An 18,908-nucleotide genomic window follows, 5' to 3' on the forward strand; every position below is an offset into this window, starting at 1 on the left:
TTTCGATTTGTTTGCTTGTTTCTCGAATCGCTTGGGCACAGTGTTAGCTAGATGTTTAGAACTGCAAATTAGCGTATGGAATGGAGAATAACTCTACGTGACATCAAATTTGACCAATAGGATGCTGGTTCGCCCATTTACTGCTGATTGCGGAAAAATACCCGTCTTGTTATTTCCGAACTGCAGAGACCCCATTCTTCTCCATATTCCAGTTTAACTCAAGTGCATTTGAATTTGAGAGCTTAATTATCTCACGTTTCGTGTGAAGACTGGCTAGTTATAAGACTAAATCAAAATGGAAAGCATTGAAAGTTGCACTGTCCAACATGGCGTCTGTGTATGACAGTAGTCGTTTGTCAAAATTCTCTCTGGCTGATTGGTTGATTTTTTTGCCTTTGTGAAGCTTAGCGTTGGCCTGGGTGGTACTGTTGATTTGCTGTGCAAAAAGCTCAGTATCGAGGTAGCGTTACCAGGGTCTTACACGGAAATCAACAAGGTGAGTGACTAATCCCAAAGCAGACAGCGTTCATATATTAAATAATATGATCAGAGAACATGCTTAGCAACACCTCGTAATATGCCTTTGATTTCAAAACATTCATTTTGACGATGGCGAGTGCAAAGCAGGGTTGTTGAAATACAACTCCTTTGATGTTTTGCTAACCAGCGTTAGCTTAGCTTGGCTTGTTTACTCTCCAGACACTAACAAGGGTGACAATGATTTTTGCAAACTGAGGAATATTTACAGGCAGTAACTAGCTTTATTGAATAGCTTATTTCTCATCGAAGCTATTTTTCAAGGTAGCTTACCATTTTAAACACGACGGGCACGATTTCACCAGCTATTTCAAGGTCAATTAACCTAGATGACTGGCGTTAACTAGTTGGCTCTGGAATTGCTAGAATTTCTAATATCGACAAAGCTACATTTAGTCTTGCTAATTAGTTATCAACCCCAAATTGACAATGATCGTGACAGTGTTGACATCTAGATATTTACCGTTAGCTTGTTTGCCAACGTTAATGCAGCTACATTGCTATATAATCAAAATAGCTTGCTGCATGTTTTGAAAGCGCTTTTACAGAATTGGACGTTTTCACCAGTCCGTGTACTTAGTTTTTTTGTTATACACAACTGAATTAATATTATATTAAATACAAGTGTACGGAAATGGGCCTAATCAGGAAGTCTAAGCTTAGCTAACTTTGATAACTTACAGCGAATAGGCAGGTAAAGCTAGCTAGTCTAACGAGCAACATTAGCTAGGGAAACGTGACATTACGTAATGTGAACACGTGATGTTGGTGAAAGTGCATTATTAGCATTGTCAACAATGCTTGGGCGTGCAAATTCTTAACCATTCTCACCTACTGCAGCAGATCTCGAGGTACTTGTCTCGTCAGCGTGTTAATTACACCAAAAGCTAAATGAGCATCTGATAATTAGCATCTGCTCAGATAATTATGAAATGGCTGGAAGCTAATGCCCGTAGCTAACGAACTAATAACTCGTTGGCAAATTACAGCTACCTACTTAACGTTATTCAGCGACTGAAAACAAATGACACCAGCATAGCGATAACCATATTTACCATACTGTTATAATTTGTAGTTATTTAGCAAGCATTGTGATTAGTTAGCAGAGAGGTATGTTAATAGCTAGATTGCTATCCTTTATTGTCGTTACATTTGTTATTTGGTGGCTACAATGCACAAAGTTGACGTGGACTCTCGTTTTCAATGTTTTATCTAGATTGGAGCACCAGCATTGATTTGTGGAAAACATTCTCTGATAATAACAATAATAATAATTAAACTATGGCAGCAATGCGCCGACCGAGGTACTCTCTGTTTTGGGAGGAGACCGAGTGCCTGAATTACTACAGTATGTTGTCCCTTCATGAGATATTCGAAATCGTCGGCTCCCAGTTGACGGAAACTGACGTCGAGGTCCTGTCGTTCCTTTTGGACGAGACGTACCATGGAACACATCCCCTCGACCCAGCTGGCTGGACTCCCGAGGTCTGTCCCGAAAACCCCGAGGCTAGTGCAGGCGGTTCACCAAGTCCAAGGCTGCTGGAGGCCTGGCGTCGGCTACAGCCTCGGGGGTCCCCGTGCCCGGCTGCAGCTCGACACAAGCCGAAGAGCGGTTTAGACCTGCTGCTGGAACTTGAAAGGCGTGGGTACCTCAGCGAAGGAAACCTGGAACCACTGTTGCAGCTGCTGAGGGTACTCACGCGGCACGACCTCCTGCCTTTCGTCTCGCGCAAGAAAAGGAGGACAGGTGAGCACTTTAGTTCTTCAGTGGCACCCGAAATGTGGGAAAATCAGTGGATGCAATGCATTTCTCCGACCTTAAAATATTTATGGGACATGCTGTAATGACATCCTGAACAGTTTTAGCGCTAATGTCATTTACTTTGTTAGGTGCACATCAGAATAACATTGTTTTCCTTAATAGAGAAACGGTGCCAACCCACAGGCATAATTATTTGTGAAATGCCTAAAAATGTTTAAAAAAATTGCATTCACAAGATATGCAGCCCCTATTTTAATATGGTGTGCTGGTGTGCAGCATCACATGCGTTGCACATAGCAGCCTCCAGAGAGTTGAAGGTCACTGCACCTGACAGCCACACTGAGAATGCTCTGTGTGTTTCAGTGTCCCCAGATCGTTATGCTGTGGAATATTTTGGCGATGATCGTAGAGGAATAGGCTCAGCTGGACTGACGGACCCCAACGGACAGACTGAGGTTTCCCAGAGTCGGTTACCAGGGCAGTGGAGGGCAGGTGAGCAGAAAGGAGCATGCTGTTTTTTTTTAGTGGAGGTGTGTGTGTGTGGTGGGGGTATTGCAGTAGATATAGTACTAATGCTAATCATGTGTATGTGTCTGAGTGTTTGTGTAGTCAGTCAGTGGGCGAGCTGGTGTCTTATTGGTAAAAGGGACGAGCACTCCAGGTCTGACTGCCCTGTCTGTTAGGTGTTGACCCGTCCAGACCAGCACCCACCTCCACCCGGCGGAAACGGGGCCGTGGCCGCCGTTCGAGCGCGGCAGGTGGCGCCGCCTGCAGGAGGGCGCTGGAACTGCCGGTGGCCCCCGCCCTGGCCCAGCAGCAGGCCCAGCCGGCGCAGGAGAAAGTCACCTGCGGTAAGCACGACCCCCCCCCCTCCCCTCCCCCCCCCTCCCCTCTCCTCCGTCTCCCTCCCTCGCCGTCTTCTCCCTCCGAGTGTGTGTGTGCAGTTATTTATTATTTTATTTTCCTCCCCTCTTCAGCATTTGTGACTGTTCTCCTCTCACCTTCTCTGTGTCTGCCTCCTCATCTCTGTGTGAATCATTGTTAAGCGCCTTCACACCGCACAGCAGGCCAGGTTTTGTTTTTTGTTTTTTTTCCGAACGCTTACTGCCCGCGCTTAGCCTGTCCATTCCTGTGAATCACCGCTCGGCATCTTCCCTCCAGCCCGGCCTCGGGACGCCCGTGAGCAGGCCTCACCAGAGAGAGCCCCCTCTACCCTGGCTCCCCATGTCCACATTCCTGATCAGTTACAGCTCAGTCTACTCTTTTTTTGTTGTTTTTTTTTTTTTTTCCTGCAGACTCTTCATTTTTTTTTTTTTCCCCCTCCGGTTCGTTTTGTTCCGTTTTCTCCGTCTGCGAGCTGACGGCTGCACCCCTGGGAGTTGAGAGAGGCTCTGTTGTATTTTTCACGCTCGCTTGTAACGGGAGCCCGCTCGGTTTTGTACCGCGCGCTTTTGGGTTATTCGATAAATAACCTCGCGAGAGCGTGAACGCAGCGAGCGCTCGTCAGGGCGAACAAAAAGCCGTTCTGAGTCACGTTTTCAGACCTTAACGTTTCGTCCTTAACACACACAACAGGCTCTCGCTCCGAGTGCGCTTTTAAATAAAACGGCTCCTCTGCAAGTGCCAGACACTGCAACTAAACGTCATTCAGAAGGGAAGTTCTTTAAACGGACAGAGGGGGAAAATGATAGGCCATCCTTGAGTTTTTTATTTTTATTTTTTTGGGGTGGGTCGTGAGGTTTTGTGCCAAACCGAAGCTGTTTTTATTCAGCCGCGTTGCACGCCGCGGTACGTTTGATTTGTTTTGTGCTTCTCTCCTGTTCTCAAATGACTGCCGTTTGCTAGGGCTGACACCTGCTTAACCGGCATCACGCTCCTCTGACTGTCGCCAGGCTTCGGTCCTCTCTCAGAAAACACACCAGAAAACACACGCCAGGCTCTCCTCCTGCTCGCGTGCTTGAAATCGAGACTAACCGCTGCCTTAGGGGGACTTCTGTACGGCAGACGCACAGCCACATTCGGCCTAATCCCCTCCTGCCCGCTGCTTGTTTTAAGCATATCAAAGCTCTGCATAACTGGGAAAAAATGAAATGTTCTGTCCCGGTCGAGTTGGTGGGATGAGGTTGAGCCGGAAGGGTTTCGAACTCTTAGCGTAAGCGTAGGCGGACCCTGTGTTAGCCTGGATGACGCTGACCATAGGCGGCCAGCGTTTACCGTGTGGCTCCCTCTGTTCTGTGGCTCCTTGCTTGGAGGATTCCCTGCGAATGTGCACTAGGCTTGGGATTCATCATGGGGGAAATCGCACGGACGGGTGATGGTGACCAAAGCTCTGAGAGACAGAACCAGCAGCTCAATCCTGAATAGCCTCAGTGTGCGTAACGACAAACAGCAGCCAACAGCTTCACAGGGAACACGCCTCTCACAAACACGCCAATCCTTGCATCCGCACCCCTGCGTGCTTTGTAATCCTTGCTTTATTTTTTATTTTATTTATTTATTTTTTTAAACGCTTAATGAGCGTACACAGAGGAATTCACGGCACCCGCCTCAGTCGATCCAGCCCCCGTGGTGTTAAATAGAGCTGCAGGCCTCTGGTGTATTCTGTGTTCTGAAACGAACGCCGAGCTCTGGGAGTTCCTCTCGGTCCTCCTTCATCAAATCTCCGTTCGCCTCAGTGAGCCAATGTTCCACGGTTCATTTGGTTTGCCCCAGAACAGTGCAGGTATAATTGTCAGGACAATAAGAAGAACATTGAGTTCTGGGCTTAAAAAAGGTACTCTGTATCGAGGAGAACTATTCATACCCAAATCGGCAAATTGATATATTGGGTTAGACCTTTAGAAATTTAAATCCAATTCTTCACAATAAAAAGTCTGTTTTACAGTCGAAGTTGCTTTTTAGACTGGACGTGAGACTTGTCTACCAAACGATCAGTGCATACGTGGCTATTTGGCACCAAGCTTTGTCCATCCTGCCATGAAATGCTATTGTCGGGGTTATCTATTTGCCTATGCAGGAGAATGTGTAAAGGCCCATTTATTGGTGGTCATGGAAAAAGGTACCTCAACCTGACTTCATCACATGACTCCTCTTTACCGTGGGATGAGCTGAGCAGGCTACACCAGGACAGTGCAGCTCGCGCAGGGGTGGGTGAAAACAGGCTGCTGTGAAGTGTCGGTCTGAATTCCGTCTCCTCGCCGCACCCGCCTCCTTTCCATGTGTAGTCCATCCGTGTCCCGAGCCATCCATCGATTCTGGTGAGAGAGACACGCTCTCCAGCCCTGCCCCAGGGAAGGGACGGCCTCCGGCAAATACGCACACGCGCCAAAGCACGGAAAATCGTCGATCGATGCTGCTTGCACGGGGCGCTATTGTAAATTCACCCTCTCAGCCAATCAGGGATTTGGTATTTGCTTCCATTGATAAACGTTGGACGCTGCTTTACGCCAGGCTGTAGGAACTGTTGGGCCAGGGCTGAAGAGCTTAGTGATCCAATATGCTGAGGAATCATGCTGAGCAGTCCCAGTGATCCTGTCTCTCTCTCTCTCATATGTCTGTCTGTCTGTCAGTCTGTGTGTGTTGACTTTTTCACCCCTTCCCTCCATCAATACACTCACCGCAAAGCCTGAGCAACCTGCAGATGAACAGATTCTCTATGTGTCTTGCTGTGTTCATCCCTTCAGTTTTTCTTTCTGTGTCTCGTCAGCTACTTTTACCTCAGTGTCTGCGCTGGTAGGTCTCTTGTTGACCAGTTAGACCTTTACACCAAAACACACATATACCAAAGGTTCCATGGTCTTACCAAGATCTTAAAAATAATTAGGGGCATAAATGAACTGGGACACTTAGTTTCACTGACCCTGATTTTAAATGTAGTTGTCTGAAATGACTGAAGTCCGGTGTGATAACTCTACAGACTTCTGTTAGTGTCCACAAATACCATACAATCCCAATGCCTTAGTTCACTCGGCAGGATCTAATCCAGTATTTAGGAGTGTCTATTCATGAAGCGAATCACACAGAATAACCTGTTGTTCACAGACCTCTGAGTGACAAGCAGCTCTGTTCTTTTTTGCAATTGGCATACAATGCTTATTTACTCAACACCCACCTGCCTGTAGCCTGTAAAAGCATACCTTCCACTCAAGGGAGCCCCATGTGACATCACAAAGGACGGAATGTTCACGCAGTAGGTGCGGCCTGCAGAGAACTGCCTCGCACATACCAGAAGCAAAAGGTCAGCAGAATCCTGCAAGTATTGTGACGTGTTCCATGAGAATGTGCTGTCTTGACTCCGCATTTGATTCCACCAGGTTGACTGAGGATTGAGACTCAGATCGGGTAGGAAACACAGAGAGGGAGAGACTGCATTGAGTCAGTCCCGTCTCTCTGTCCGTACGGTCAGCGTGCGCTCGCTCACGCTCTCTCACGGTCGACCCAGTGTCCAAGGTAAAGAAGCCCCATGCGGGGGCCGCCACAATGCTCTGTGTTCAATGCCTGTGTTCCATTAAATGTCCTCCCAGATGCTCTCCAAGTGTGCCCGAATGTAGTCAGTGGTGTTCTCTCTGTGGCTGACAGTGCTCTTCAGTCTCTGCCCGACCCATTTTCAAAGTTCCCCTTTTGGGGGTGTGGGCCTCAATGTTTCACAGAACTGACCAAAGAGTCCTCTTAAAAGAATAATTTTTAAAAATTGAATCCGATCCTCCCAGATCTGTTCTGGAAATGTGCTCACTGCTCTCAGAACATCTTGAAAGTCCAGTGCCCTCCAGTGGGTCTGGAAAGGAGCCTGAACTATTCTGAACGTGTGCCTGACCAGATGTGACATCCGTGTCCCCCCCCCCCCCAGCAGCTCTCAGAAACCCCTGTTCTGTTACACGCTCTGAGAAAGTGCCTTCATTTGCGAGCCCAGCTGGTTCTGAGGGCGTTCTAGAACAGCCCATGAATATGTGGTGTCAAAAGATCATCGCCACCAAAATTTGTATTCAGGTGACCTCAAAGGTTCTAAAAATGGAATCTCCATTCGGGCTTGGTCTCAAACCTGTTCCTACACTGGACCAAATCCTCTGTCAGGTCCCATTTCCCCTCCCCCCCAAAAATCACCTATACGGTTCTGATGGTGTCCTAATCTTTTCTGGAACCTTTGCTTGAACAGTTCTGAGGAAAATGACCCAACAATGCTGTGCAAACTATTCTCAAAGTCCTTGAATCTCATCTCTTTTTCCCCCATTTGAGCTTTATTTGGGAGAAATGAGATAGGATAGTTAAGCTTCATGATGTTGGCTTGAAAATGACAGTATTGAGGGGCATTAAGTCATTGCTAGTTTCCTTAGTATTTTATTTATTTATCCACATTCATTTCTATATTGCCTAGAGTCACTGATTTAACACATTTTCACCTACCAACATGTGCTAATGATGTAGTGGTCTGCAATGATAGGCTTGGAAGGATTGGATTTTTACTGGAATATGTCAAACTTTGCTACTGTTTTTTAAAAGAGGGATGGAGGAACTGGAGAAACGCAGAAGTGGCTTATGTAGCCCATGCAGGATGTGCGGTTCATTTTACTTCCTCTATGAATAAACAGTCCACAATTTCACAAAATTCCAGGCATGGACAACCATGTTAATACGCTGCTTTGTAGTATTACTAAAGTATTACATCACACTCGTACAGGGTGTATCATTTTAAAGAAACTGCAATTGTTTCTTTCTCTTGCAATACAAATCCAGGAGTATATGGCCAGTCAAAGTAAACCTAGCCATCTAAGTTTTAAACTGCATTCTCTTGTTTTGTGGAATGAGTTGCAATATATTACAGTATTTTACCTGCCAAATTATCTGACATAATTTGCATGACAGTGCGTTTTACCTACGTTAGAATAATAGTTCTAATGCCAAGTGCCTGCACAGTGAAAATGAAGTATCCTTTTGAGAGGAAAAAAAAAAAAGCTTTCAAATAAAAGAACTACACTTTCAAGTTTCCTTGGCTAACTTTTTTTTACATCGCCTACTTAATGCAGCCTCCCTTTTTTGGTCAAATATTCCCGCTTTAAAAAAAATGTTTACGCAGAAAGTGCAGTACCACTTTAGTGTTTATTAACATGGTCATTGTAGACTAAACAAAAAATGCTGATGGGAGGCATAGCTGTAAGCAGGGCTATGACTAAGGCCCCTTTAAAAGCTGGTAACCATGACAGCCAAAAAGCATAATGAACGGTAGCCTAAATCACCTACACCTCAAATAATGTCATTTGTCTCAGTGAGAGAGTAGAAAATAAATTGTGAAAGTAGATTTAAGTTATAGAATAATATTTTTGTTTGCTTGATTGCGCTCAGTTGGCTCTTTGAAGGGTTTTGGAGATTTTTTTTTCTATATTAAATGATGCAAGCGTTTTGGCTGCTATGCTTGTTTGTAATAGTATGCAGTTACACAACTTCATGTGTTCCATATACATCAGGTCAAAATGGGGTCATGAAGCAATTATGTCTAGACTTTTGTGACTAAAGTGTCTTCGTCTCTTTGGCATAAAGAGAACATTTACGCTTCAGTTCAATTTAGTCTTTTGTAAAATGGTTTAAGTTCACAAGGCTATTATATGGTATCCACTGTATTTAATAGGGGCCAGGTTCAAGGGCTTACCTGAAGCACAAGTGCCGTTAAACAAAAACAAAAAATGCATATAATAAACACGTCAAAACGAAAAGACAAAAAATCTAATCCTTGCAAGCCTGTATGAGCAGTAGCAATCTAAAACTGTCAAATTCAATATTGTCCAAGTCTGTCACTTAATTTCACTTTAGCCCAGATATTACAGATAAGTTTCTATCTTTTAGACTGTTATCCAATAAATGTGACTCCAGTTCATTGTTCAGTCATTGAAAAAAAACAGCTTCTGCTGGGGGGAAGAAAAAAAAAAACTAAATGCAATGTAACGGAACATTTTGTGTTGCAGATCTCTCTGAAAATGAAAATTACTGCAAACTCGTGGCTCACATTCCATACAGTAATGAAGCGAATCCGTCTGTGTAAGAGGATGAGGAGCAGTTCGGCCAATCAGGTGGCCCATCCACTCCAGTCCATGGTAGATTCATTTCAGGGGTACGACCGAGCTTAAAAAAATCTGCTGTTGCCATGTGCTGAACTACGTGTCTACAAATAGCTACAGTGTTGAACATATGTAAAGAAGACTTGGTGAACGACCTGAAATGTTGCATGCTATATATATATATAACGTGAGCTGTTAAATGTTTGAATCTTTCAAATGCTATGCGAGGAAAACGGGACATTCAGCAGGATGACAGTTACACTGCTGTGCCTTGCAAAGTGCGGGCCTGCTTTACTGGAAGTGTTTGGCAGGAAGTTTTTGCTGTGGTGTCGCTTTGAGTGAGGCGACTATGGACTGGACTGTTGTGGTCGAGTTTTGCTGTAAACGTGTCGCTCCGGGTTTTGAAGCTGCTTCATTACTGTATGAGATGGAGTTCGCCAATGAGTCCTCTAAAGACCCCAAAGGAAAAAGAGACCCCCCCCCCCCTCCCCCGGTCCCCCTTCCCCTTCCCCTGAACAATGGAGGAGATTGTCTGTGACTTGCCTGCTTGTGCTTGAGAATGGAACAGTGGAAAGTCAACCAAACCCACCTGTGCTTGTCTCTCTCTCTCTCTTTCTCTCCTTTCTCTGTGTTCGCAGTTCAAAACAGACCGACTCGTGTCAGGGAAACACAAGTTGGTCGTCCTCACAGGCACAAAATGAGAGGGAGAGAACGAACACAAAACGATCGAACAAACAAACAAAAAAAAAAAAAAGCAAAGGGGTGAGGCGGGCGGAGCGGGCAGAGAGGGGTCCGTCTGTCTGTCCGTCTCCCCTCTGTCCCGTTCTGTCGTGTGGTCGAAAAGTGGATCGATAACGGGGAGTCCAAGCTCTTCGCCCCAAAGTGACGCCTCCTAAATGGTACTTGCATTCTTTTGTTGGGCTGGGTGGGGCGGGCGGGGGGAGGGGAGGGGGACGGGTTAAACCAGTGGAACCTGAACTGAACCCAAAGCTGTGTACCTCTGATGTTGTGTCTGATGGATCTCTGACCCTGTGTGAGTGTCAAGTGGCCGGACCACGCCCTTAGCGTTCGTCCCAGACAGCCCTGCTGTACTGTGTACGTGGACCTGCCCGTGGACCAACCCCTGTACTCCCGAGCTCTTGTTAGCCTGACGCTTGGATTAGAGGGAGCCGGGGGGGCTGTGCTGTGTTTTATTACCTTAATATAGCAGGGCTGTATGTGACCTATACATATATAACGCTCATCCTCATGGTATGAATCTGTAATGACGCCCTTTTTATTTCGGTCCTGCATCATGTGTATCAGGCCTGCTTAAGTCCCTGTGTCGTGTTTCTGGGGCGAACTGTCCGGCCATCTGTCCAGTTTTCCAGTGTAATTCCTCCATACCGATGTGTCCGTTGAAATGACCTGTCTTAAACTGAGCAGCCGAGCCATCCTGTTGGTCTAGTGACCAAAGGATCATGTGACTTTGTGTTCACTTCCAATGCTACATTCAACTGTGTGTTGCCTTATGTAAAACTGAAGGCAAAGGAACTGTGCTTTGTAGCTCCTTATCTAAAGGCTGCCAGGAAGTGTGTACCCAGTCATACCAGTCAAAGTATGTGCCGTGTTGCAGACCTGTTCAATCAGTCTGTATTCTGACTCGGTCCTGGACCTGGTTGGGTTGTAATGTTCCCTATGGGCAGCCAGCGTGTCCCTCCCATTCTCAAAGTGTCTCAGTGTTATGATTGATATTTCTAAACGATCTGCCACCTTGGGTGCTTGTATGAGTTTGGGGCACAGCTGTCCAGGGGCTACAGACCTGTTCTCCCTTAAACAAAGAGAGAAAGAAAGTGTCACTGAATTTTTTTTTTTTTTTTTTTTTTTTTTTTTCTTTTTCTTTCTTCCTGTTTTCATTTCTTTTGAGAATGTCAAAAGTTGTACGAAATGTAAAAAAAAAACCAAGAAACTGAAATATGCCGTATCATGACCTGGTTCTGTGGAGTGTTGTTTAACAAAAAAAAAAAAGAAATGCCAAACAATGATCTCTCGCGTCCATTTTCTTTGTGCTAGCCAACACTTCAACCTCGAAATAAACGACTCTCTTTACAAATCCCCCCTACGAACGCGCTTGGCCATGCCTTGTAATCCAACCAAACAAAGGACGAGAAATGATAAATGACCTATACAGCAGTAAAACGGTGAACAGTGGATGCTTTGAAGTTTTTTTCCCTTGTTACGATTACTTTCATAAGACCTTTCTGGGCTGTTTTTTTATATGTACTTTTCACACTGATTGGAATGATGGGTAAGTTGCGGTGGTCGGGAACAACTTCAAATTGAACCGTATCCGATTCCCCTGTGGACGTGCCATTTTTGAATGAGAAATATTTCTCGTTATCTTAGATGTTGTATATCGTAGATTTTCCTCCTACGGCCAACATATGCCTGAGCCGCATCGTAAACGGACGGGCACAGCGTGTGCCAGCACCATATTTGCCGTTTGCAAAAGGGTCGTATAATTGCGTGTTCACTTTTAATGTTCGCATCTCTCCATGTGTGCCATCTTAGCAAGTTCGGAATAATACCGTTTTAAAGCTGATTTAGATTTCGTATTGTACCGGGAAAGAAATCAAACCTCGGTTTCGCTCGGAAGTACAGCAAAAAAAACTGAATTGGCCCCCGCGTGGGAAAAGGGCGTGGCCTCAGTCTTACTTGCTTGGAGATGTATTGTAGGCTACTTAAACACGCGCGTGAACAGTCCTTAGCTTCTTAAACACGTTTTTTCTGCGTTCCTGTCTGAAAATCGATGGGCGAAAAGCGAGAACGTGTTTCCTGCGCCCCCTGAGCTGCATGCTGGGGACACGCCCTTAGGGCGGCACGCGCTTCCTCCCGGATGTTTCTTTTTGATGGGTGACCTCAAAGCCGCGACTGGCCCTTTTTCCCGAGCAGCCCGGCCGCGTTCCTGCCGAGGCGCTGTTCTCCGGCGCTCCTGACTCGCGCGGTGTACCCCTGTTCAGAGGGGCCCCCTGATTTGGGGACGCCCGTGGGCCCCCCTGCGCGGCCGGCGGCTCCCCTGTACCGGGCTCTGACGCGGGCACTTGGCGGCTCCACGGTGTGAAACGGTAAAGAAACAGCCCAGTGTCACAGCCTGTCTTTAAGCATGACGAGCTGGGCAGGCCTACTGTAAACCACGGCTGCTGTTGGAGGCCTAGAACTGGGACGGGGGCGGGGGGGAGAGGGGTGGGGGGGCGGGGGGGGGGTGCTCTGTCAGTCCCTGGTGACAAGGAGCAATTCAAAGAGGAATGTTCAAAGCTCTCGTTGGCATGCTGCTAAAAATGGAATCTGGAACAAATGAAAGTACTGAAGGCGCCAGTCTCGAGTGGGAGCTGGTTTTAAAAAATCTTTTTATTTAAATTATTTATTTTAACAATTTTTTTTCTTTGCTTTACCATATTCCTGTTTTACAAAGTGAAAATGGGTTGTAAATTCAAAATGAATTTTTACAGTTTTTTTTTTATTTTTTAAATTGACAGTATTTCGTGTATTTTCCCCATGGCTGACAAAATAAGTGTGATCTAGTTTTCCGCCATGACATCAGACTTGGAGATTTATTTAATTAATTAATTTAAAAAAAATAACATTTCAATTTGCCAAATTAGCCAATGTATGTCCTTGAGTCAGTGTTTTTATTATTTGTTTTAATGCATTTTCTCCCAATTTCGATATATATATTTGTCTAATGACAAAATTTTGGGCATGTTTTACTGAATATTCCTGTCACTTGTGTTCTTTAACTGAAGCTTGGTAATGCTCCTGCGTGTAAGTGCTGGGGTGGCCCCACATGCCCGCTCACTTGTGTCCTCATTCAGGGAGAACGGTGCCGAGGTTAATTTGTATGCTGTAATGGAGGTGGCAGAAAAAGGACGGATTTGTTTCTGCAGAGGGTTTGTAAAAAAAAAAAAAAAAAAAAAAAAGCGTGGTGCTCAGCCTTGGGGGCCATTTTCCTTCCCTCAATCGCCTTTTTCTTCCTCCCTCAAACTGAACCCCCACCCCCCCCCCCACCCTCCTTCCCCCAGCCTGTCTCCAACCCCCTTTCCCCTCCCCCACCCTGTCCCAGTCCCAGTCCCAGCTGACCTCTGCCCTTTGACCCTCCCGCGCTCGCCTCCGTGCTGAGGGAGGGGCGGTTTGAGGAGCGATCGTCCGCCCCGAGGTAAAGACCAGACGAGCGCTGCCAAAAAAAAAATCCAGCTGTCCAGTATGTACCCTCTTTAAAAAAAAAACAAAACATCAACTGTCACTTGCTGTGCATGGAGAGAGTGGCCGCTCAGGGCTTTTCCTGTGGAGGACCGCTCTCTCACGGTGCCTGTTCTCTGTGCTCAACGCATCCCCAGACCTCCTTTCACCAGAGAAGATGGAAGAGCCGACCGTGATACTGGGGGATGTATGTAATGATAATTACTACATTTCTTTTTTTTTTTAATTTATTTTTTTTTTTTTTAAATGTTCAGACTGATGTAGTCAGCTGGTAACCTTATCTCATATGGAAGCATTCCCATTGATTGCTTTCACAAGGAAAAGAAAAATGTCCATGCTACTGCAGTCTTGCCAGTCAGCTTGCTTTAGTACCTGCCCAACCACCTGTGATGCAACTTCACACAGTTAACATTCGCAAAAGAGAGAATTCTGCTCTAGAAATGGGGCTTGTGAGCAGTGCTATACTGGGTAGAGGGAGAGAGCAGTAGGTGCGGAGTCCACTGGTGACCGTTCGCCACCCGCCATCCTTAGAACCTGAGTCTGGGGGATTCAAGCCCATGAGACAGTTCACCATTAGTTTGTGCAAAATCGTGTTTTTATTTTCTTTTGTTTTGAACATAGGATGTATATATGGATGGATGCGCGCCTTTGAGGGCTGTTGAGGAACTGCTCTTAGGATGGGAACACCTCAGGAAAACCGTGTTTAAACATGCTGGTATCAGTTGTGGACAAATCGTGTTGGGGGGAGGGGGGGCCGGGGAGGGAGGGGTGCTGCTTGGGGTGGCAAAGTTTGTAGTCAGACTTTGACGGCAGTTGGGCGATCCGCTTGGCCCTGCCGTGTATGGCCGGTCCCTATGCGAGCGCTCTCTCTCTCTATCACTCTCTCGTTCTGTGTCAGGGCCTTTCGGTGTTTACGCCCATCTCAGGCCACAGGGCCCCCTCCCCCTCCGCCCTCCCCCCTCCTAGCTCTCCAGCGCTCGACTCGCTCTCTCCCTCAGTCAAAGCTATAACCAAGCTACTACCCTAAGTTTGAAATGAGGGTTCGTTTTAGTTTTTGCTTTCTCTTTGTCCGTGTATTCTTCTTTGACGCACTTGACACACACCCCTGTCCTCTGGATATCGCACCCTCCTGCCTACCAACCAACCAACCAACTGCCAAACGAACCCTCACCTCCTACCCCCAAACCCCCCCCCCCCCCCCCCCCCACTATTGCTCTGTGCTCAGTCTAACCTGCATTACTCTACGCCACCATACTGCGACCCCTTTAACTCTCTCTCTGTCCCTCCCTCCCTCTCTCTCTCCTCTCGCTCTCCGTTCCCCCCCTTTCTCTCTCCCGCTCTCCGGTCCCCCCCCCCCTCCTCCGCAGACATCCGGCTGCGGGTGCGGGCCGAGTACTCTGAGCACGAGTCGGCGCTGCGGGGGGGCGTGTCCTCGGACAAGCAGCAGCCGCTGGAGCGCCAGTTCGAGCTGTTCAGCCGGGCCAGCTCGGTGCTGCGGGCCCGCGACCTGGGCTCCATCATCTGCGACATCAAGTTCTCCGAGCTGGGCAACCTGGACGCCTTCTGGGCCGACTACCTGAGCGGCGCCCTGCTGGAGGCGCTGAAGGGCGTCTTCATCACCGACTCCCTCAAGCGGGCGGCGGGCCGCGAGGGCGTGCGGCTGCTGGTCAGCGTGGACCAGGACGACTACGAGGAGGGCCGCAGGCTGCTGCTGGGGAGCCAGGATCGGGCCTGGTACTAGGCCGGGACCGGGTGAGCGCCACGCCCCCCTCTGTCTCTGTTTCTGTCTCTCTGTCTCTGTTTCTGTTTCTGTCTCTCTCTGTTTCTGTCTCTGTGTCTGTTTCTGTCTCTCTGTTTCTGTCTCTCTGTCTCTGTTTCTGTCTCTCTGTCTCTGTTTCTGTTTCTGTCTCTCTCTGTTTCTGTCTCTGTCTCTGTTTCTGTCTCTCTGTTTCTGTCTCTCTGTCTCTGTTTCTGTCTCTCTGTCTCTGTTTCTGTCTCTCTCTGTTTCTGTCTCTCTGTTTCTGTCTCTCTCTGTTTCTGTCTCTCTGTCTCTGTTTCTGTCTCTCTGTCTCTGTTTCTGTCTCTCTCTGTTTCTGTTTCTTTCTGTCTCTCTGTTTCGGTTTCTGTCTCTCTGTCTCTGTTTCTGTCTCTCTCTTTCTGTTTCTGTCTCTGTTTCGGTTTCTGTATCTCTGTTTCTGTCTCGGTCTCTCTCTGTTTCTGTTTCTCTCTGTCTCTGTTTCTGTCTCTCTCTGTTTCTGTCTCTCTGTTCTCTCTGTTTCTGTCTCTCTGTTTCTGTTTCTTTCTGTCTGTTTCTGTTTCTCTCTGTCTCTGTTTCTGTCTCTCTCTGTTTCTGTCTCTCTGTTCTCTCTGTTTCTGTCTCTCTGTTTCTGTTTCTTTCTGTCTGTTTCTGTTTCTCTCTGTCTCTGTTTCTGTCTCTCTCTGTTTCTGTCTCTCTGTTCTCTCTGTTTCTGTCTCTCTGTTTCTGTTTCTTTCTGTCTGTTTCTGTCTCTCTCTGTTTCGGTTTCTGTATCTCTGTTTCTGTCTCTCTGTTTCTTTCTGTCTCTGTTTCTGTCTCTCTCTGTTTCTGTATCTCTGTTTCTGTCTTTGTTTCTGTCTCTCTGTGTCTCTCTGTGTCTCTCTCTCTCTCTCTCTCACTCTGTGCTGTCAGGCAGTGACTTCCTGCTTATTGTACGTTGTTGATGTTCTCTTTCTGGCTCACGCTCACTCCTGCTCCAAGTGGTGGTGCATCCAGGGACATGATTTCTTTTCCACCTGATTTTTCTTTATTAAACAGGAAATGCTGATTGACAGGCTGTAAAAGCCTTTGGGGCAGTGCTGTTTTGCTTTATTGCTGAACATTCTCTCCTTCCGGTGGCTGTCAGAGTATAAAAGCTCTGTGTGTGTGTGTGTGTGTGTGTGTGTGTCCTCTGCCTCTGGAACTATGTATCTCTTGATTAATAGGGAAAATCAGGAAAGACATCAGTGGCATCTCAGTCCTGTGTCAGGATGTTTGTCAGTGCTGGGTTACGTGTGTTCCACATGCAGTGTGCTTTGGAAACGCTGTTACATTACGCTATGCTGTTAAATAATTAATTCAGCAATCCTTACCGTATAAAAAGCTGCGATTTTTTTGGTGAAGAAATATGGGAAGCTTCAGTCGCATCTGTGGCATCTCACAAAAACTGAACGGGTGTGCTCAGTTTGCAGTGAGATCTGCGATCCTGCCCTTTCACGCTGTCACAGTGCAGCTGTGTTAATTGTTTAATACGTCATGTAATATGTTCCAGGAATCCTCTCCTTCATTGCTGTTGCATATCTTATGCGCTGAATTGTAATGCAGGGATCATCAAATCTGGCCCTCAAATCCAAATCCAGGCCTGGTTTTCTCTCTTTCCGGGTAATTACCTGAACAATTAGCGCTGCTGATTGGCCAGACTGGCTTCACCCCGACTCCCAGCTGAAGGGAGGGTGGAGAACCAGCATTACTCGGCCTGGCGGACCGTGATTTGGTGATCCCTGTTGTAATGCTACCAACGGCCACTCGAGGGCAGGCTTTCCCACACCCTGCTCTGCAGCTATGCTCTGAATATAAATTTTCGAAAACAGAAATAAATATTGATGTACTGTGCCTTGGATGTAGTCTAGTGTTACACTCTCATACATTTTATGGTTTTATGTTTGAATCGTCAAAAATTGTCTGTCTCACGGGAGTGTGTTTAAGCCAGAAACGTACTACCATCCAGACTGACAAATATCCACGCCGTCTTTGACCTGATGGTGTTTATTTTAATCTGAGCAAAGAGTAACTGACTCGTTTGAATCATGCTGCACTAATTTTGACCACACCATTCCTGTGAGTGTATGGGGCCTTCTCGTTTTTTTTTTTCTGATTACACTGACCCCCCCCCCCTTTTTCCCCCCAGGTCCTGACCTGCTTGAGTTGATTGGAGAACGAGGGACGAGAGTGAGGAGGAAGGAGGAGAACCTCAGTCTCTCCCGTGCTTTCTCCCTCCATTCCGAAGGCCAGTCGCACACAGAAGCGCAGACGCACCGAACCTGAGATGCAGACTAACTTGATGAAAGACTGAACCTCTCCGTACGACCTGAGCTGGGACAGCGGCTGTGTGTCTCCCACTGCAGACTGACCCACACGCACGTACACGTGTACACACACACACACACAATCACACACACGCACACACGCACGCACAATCACACACACACACACACACACACACACACACACACGCAGGCACATACACACACACGCAGGCACACACACACACACACACACACTCGCACGCGTACACACACACACTCACACGCAGACACATACACACAAACACACACAATCACACACACACACACACACACAATCACACACACACACACACACACAATCACACACACACACACACACACACACACAATCACACACACACACACACACAAACACACACGCAGGCACATACACACACACACAATTACACACAAACACACACACACACACGCAGGCACATACACACAATTATACACAAACACACACACGATCACACAAAACACACACACACAAACACGCACACGCAGGCACACACACACAATCACACACAAACACACACGCAGGCACACGCACACGCAGGCAAACACACACACAATCACACAAAACACACACGCAGGCACACACACACATACAATCACACACAAACACACACAATCACACACACGCAGGCACACACACACACTGGCATGCGCACATACGCACACAGACTTGCATACACACACGCATACACACGTGTAGACATGTTTACATGCACATACGCACAGACTCGCATATACACACACACACCTAGACATGTATACACACGCATGCACTCACTCACAGACGCGCACACACACACACACACACACAGACATGTATGCACACACTCACACATACATACACACGCACATACACTCACGCACACACACACAAACACGCCATTAAGTGTTCCCATGATCTTTTGAAGTAAAGAGATGATGTACCTGGAATTGAGGTGCTTATATGACCTGTGGAAAGAGCATGGAGGAAATAATCAGATTATGTTTGTCACAGTGTTATAACACGGGCTGCCGATGACTGCTATGGAGTGCCACACCAACGGGCCATTTATTTCAGTTTAATGGACATAATATAGGTTTGAGAGATGGAGGGGGCCGTTATTGAAGGAGAGGGATCCTGGAGACGATGAAGGCGGTTATTAACGGAGAAGGGGACGGAGTTTTGACCCCGTGGTGAAGGAGAGGAGGGTGGTGGAGGAGAGAGCGGGTGGCAGACGAGTGTGGGGTGG

General features: G+C 47.0%; 1 protein-coding gene across 1 annotated transcript; it reads left to right on the forward strand.

The window, feature by feature from the left end:
• The first annotated feature begins 167 nt into the window (after positions 1-167).
• Positions 168-17,775, forward strand: dedd1 (death effector domain-containing 1). Its single transcript, XM_035405909.1, has 6 exons — positions 168-496; positions 1,754-2,284; positions 2,663-2,791; positions 2,983-3,150; positions 14,949-15,333; positions 17,505-17,775. The coding sequence occupies exons 2-5, from the start codon at positions 1,819-1,821 to the stop codon at positions 15,320-15,322; spliced, it is 1,137 nt and encodes a 378-aa protein (XP_035261800.1). The 5' UTR covers positions 168-496; positions 1,754-1,818; the 3' UTR covers positions 15,323-15,333; positions 17,505-17,775.
• The last annotated feature ends 1,133 nt before the right edge of the window (positions 17,776-18,908 follow it).

This window comes from Anguilla anguilla, chromosome 1 (genome assembly GCF_013347855.1).
Source record: "Anguilla anguilla isolate fAngAng1 chromosome 1, fAngAng1.pri, whole genome shotgun sequence".
NCBI classification, from domain to species: Eukaryota; Metazoa; Chordata; class Actinopteri; order Anguilliformes; family Anguillidae; genus Anguilla; species Anguilla anguilla.

Excerpts from the sequence above, each read along its gene's own strand:
- dedd1 (XM_035405909.1), top strand. The coding sequence starts at position 1,819 with ATGGCAGCAATGCGCCGACCGAGGTACTCTCTGTTTTGGGAGGAGACC. Across the intron at positions 2,285-2,662 it reads GCGCAAGAAAAGGAGGACAG|TGTCCCCAGATCGTTATGCT; the intron begins GTGAGCACTTTA and ends TGTGTGTTTCAG. Across the intron at positions 2,792-2,982 it reads ACCAGGGCAGTGGAGGGCAG|GTGTTGACCCGTCCAGACCA; the intron begins GTGAGCAGAAAG and ends CCTGTCTGTTAG.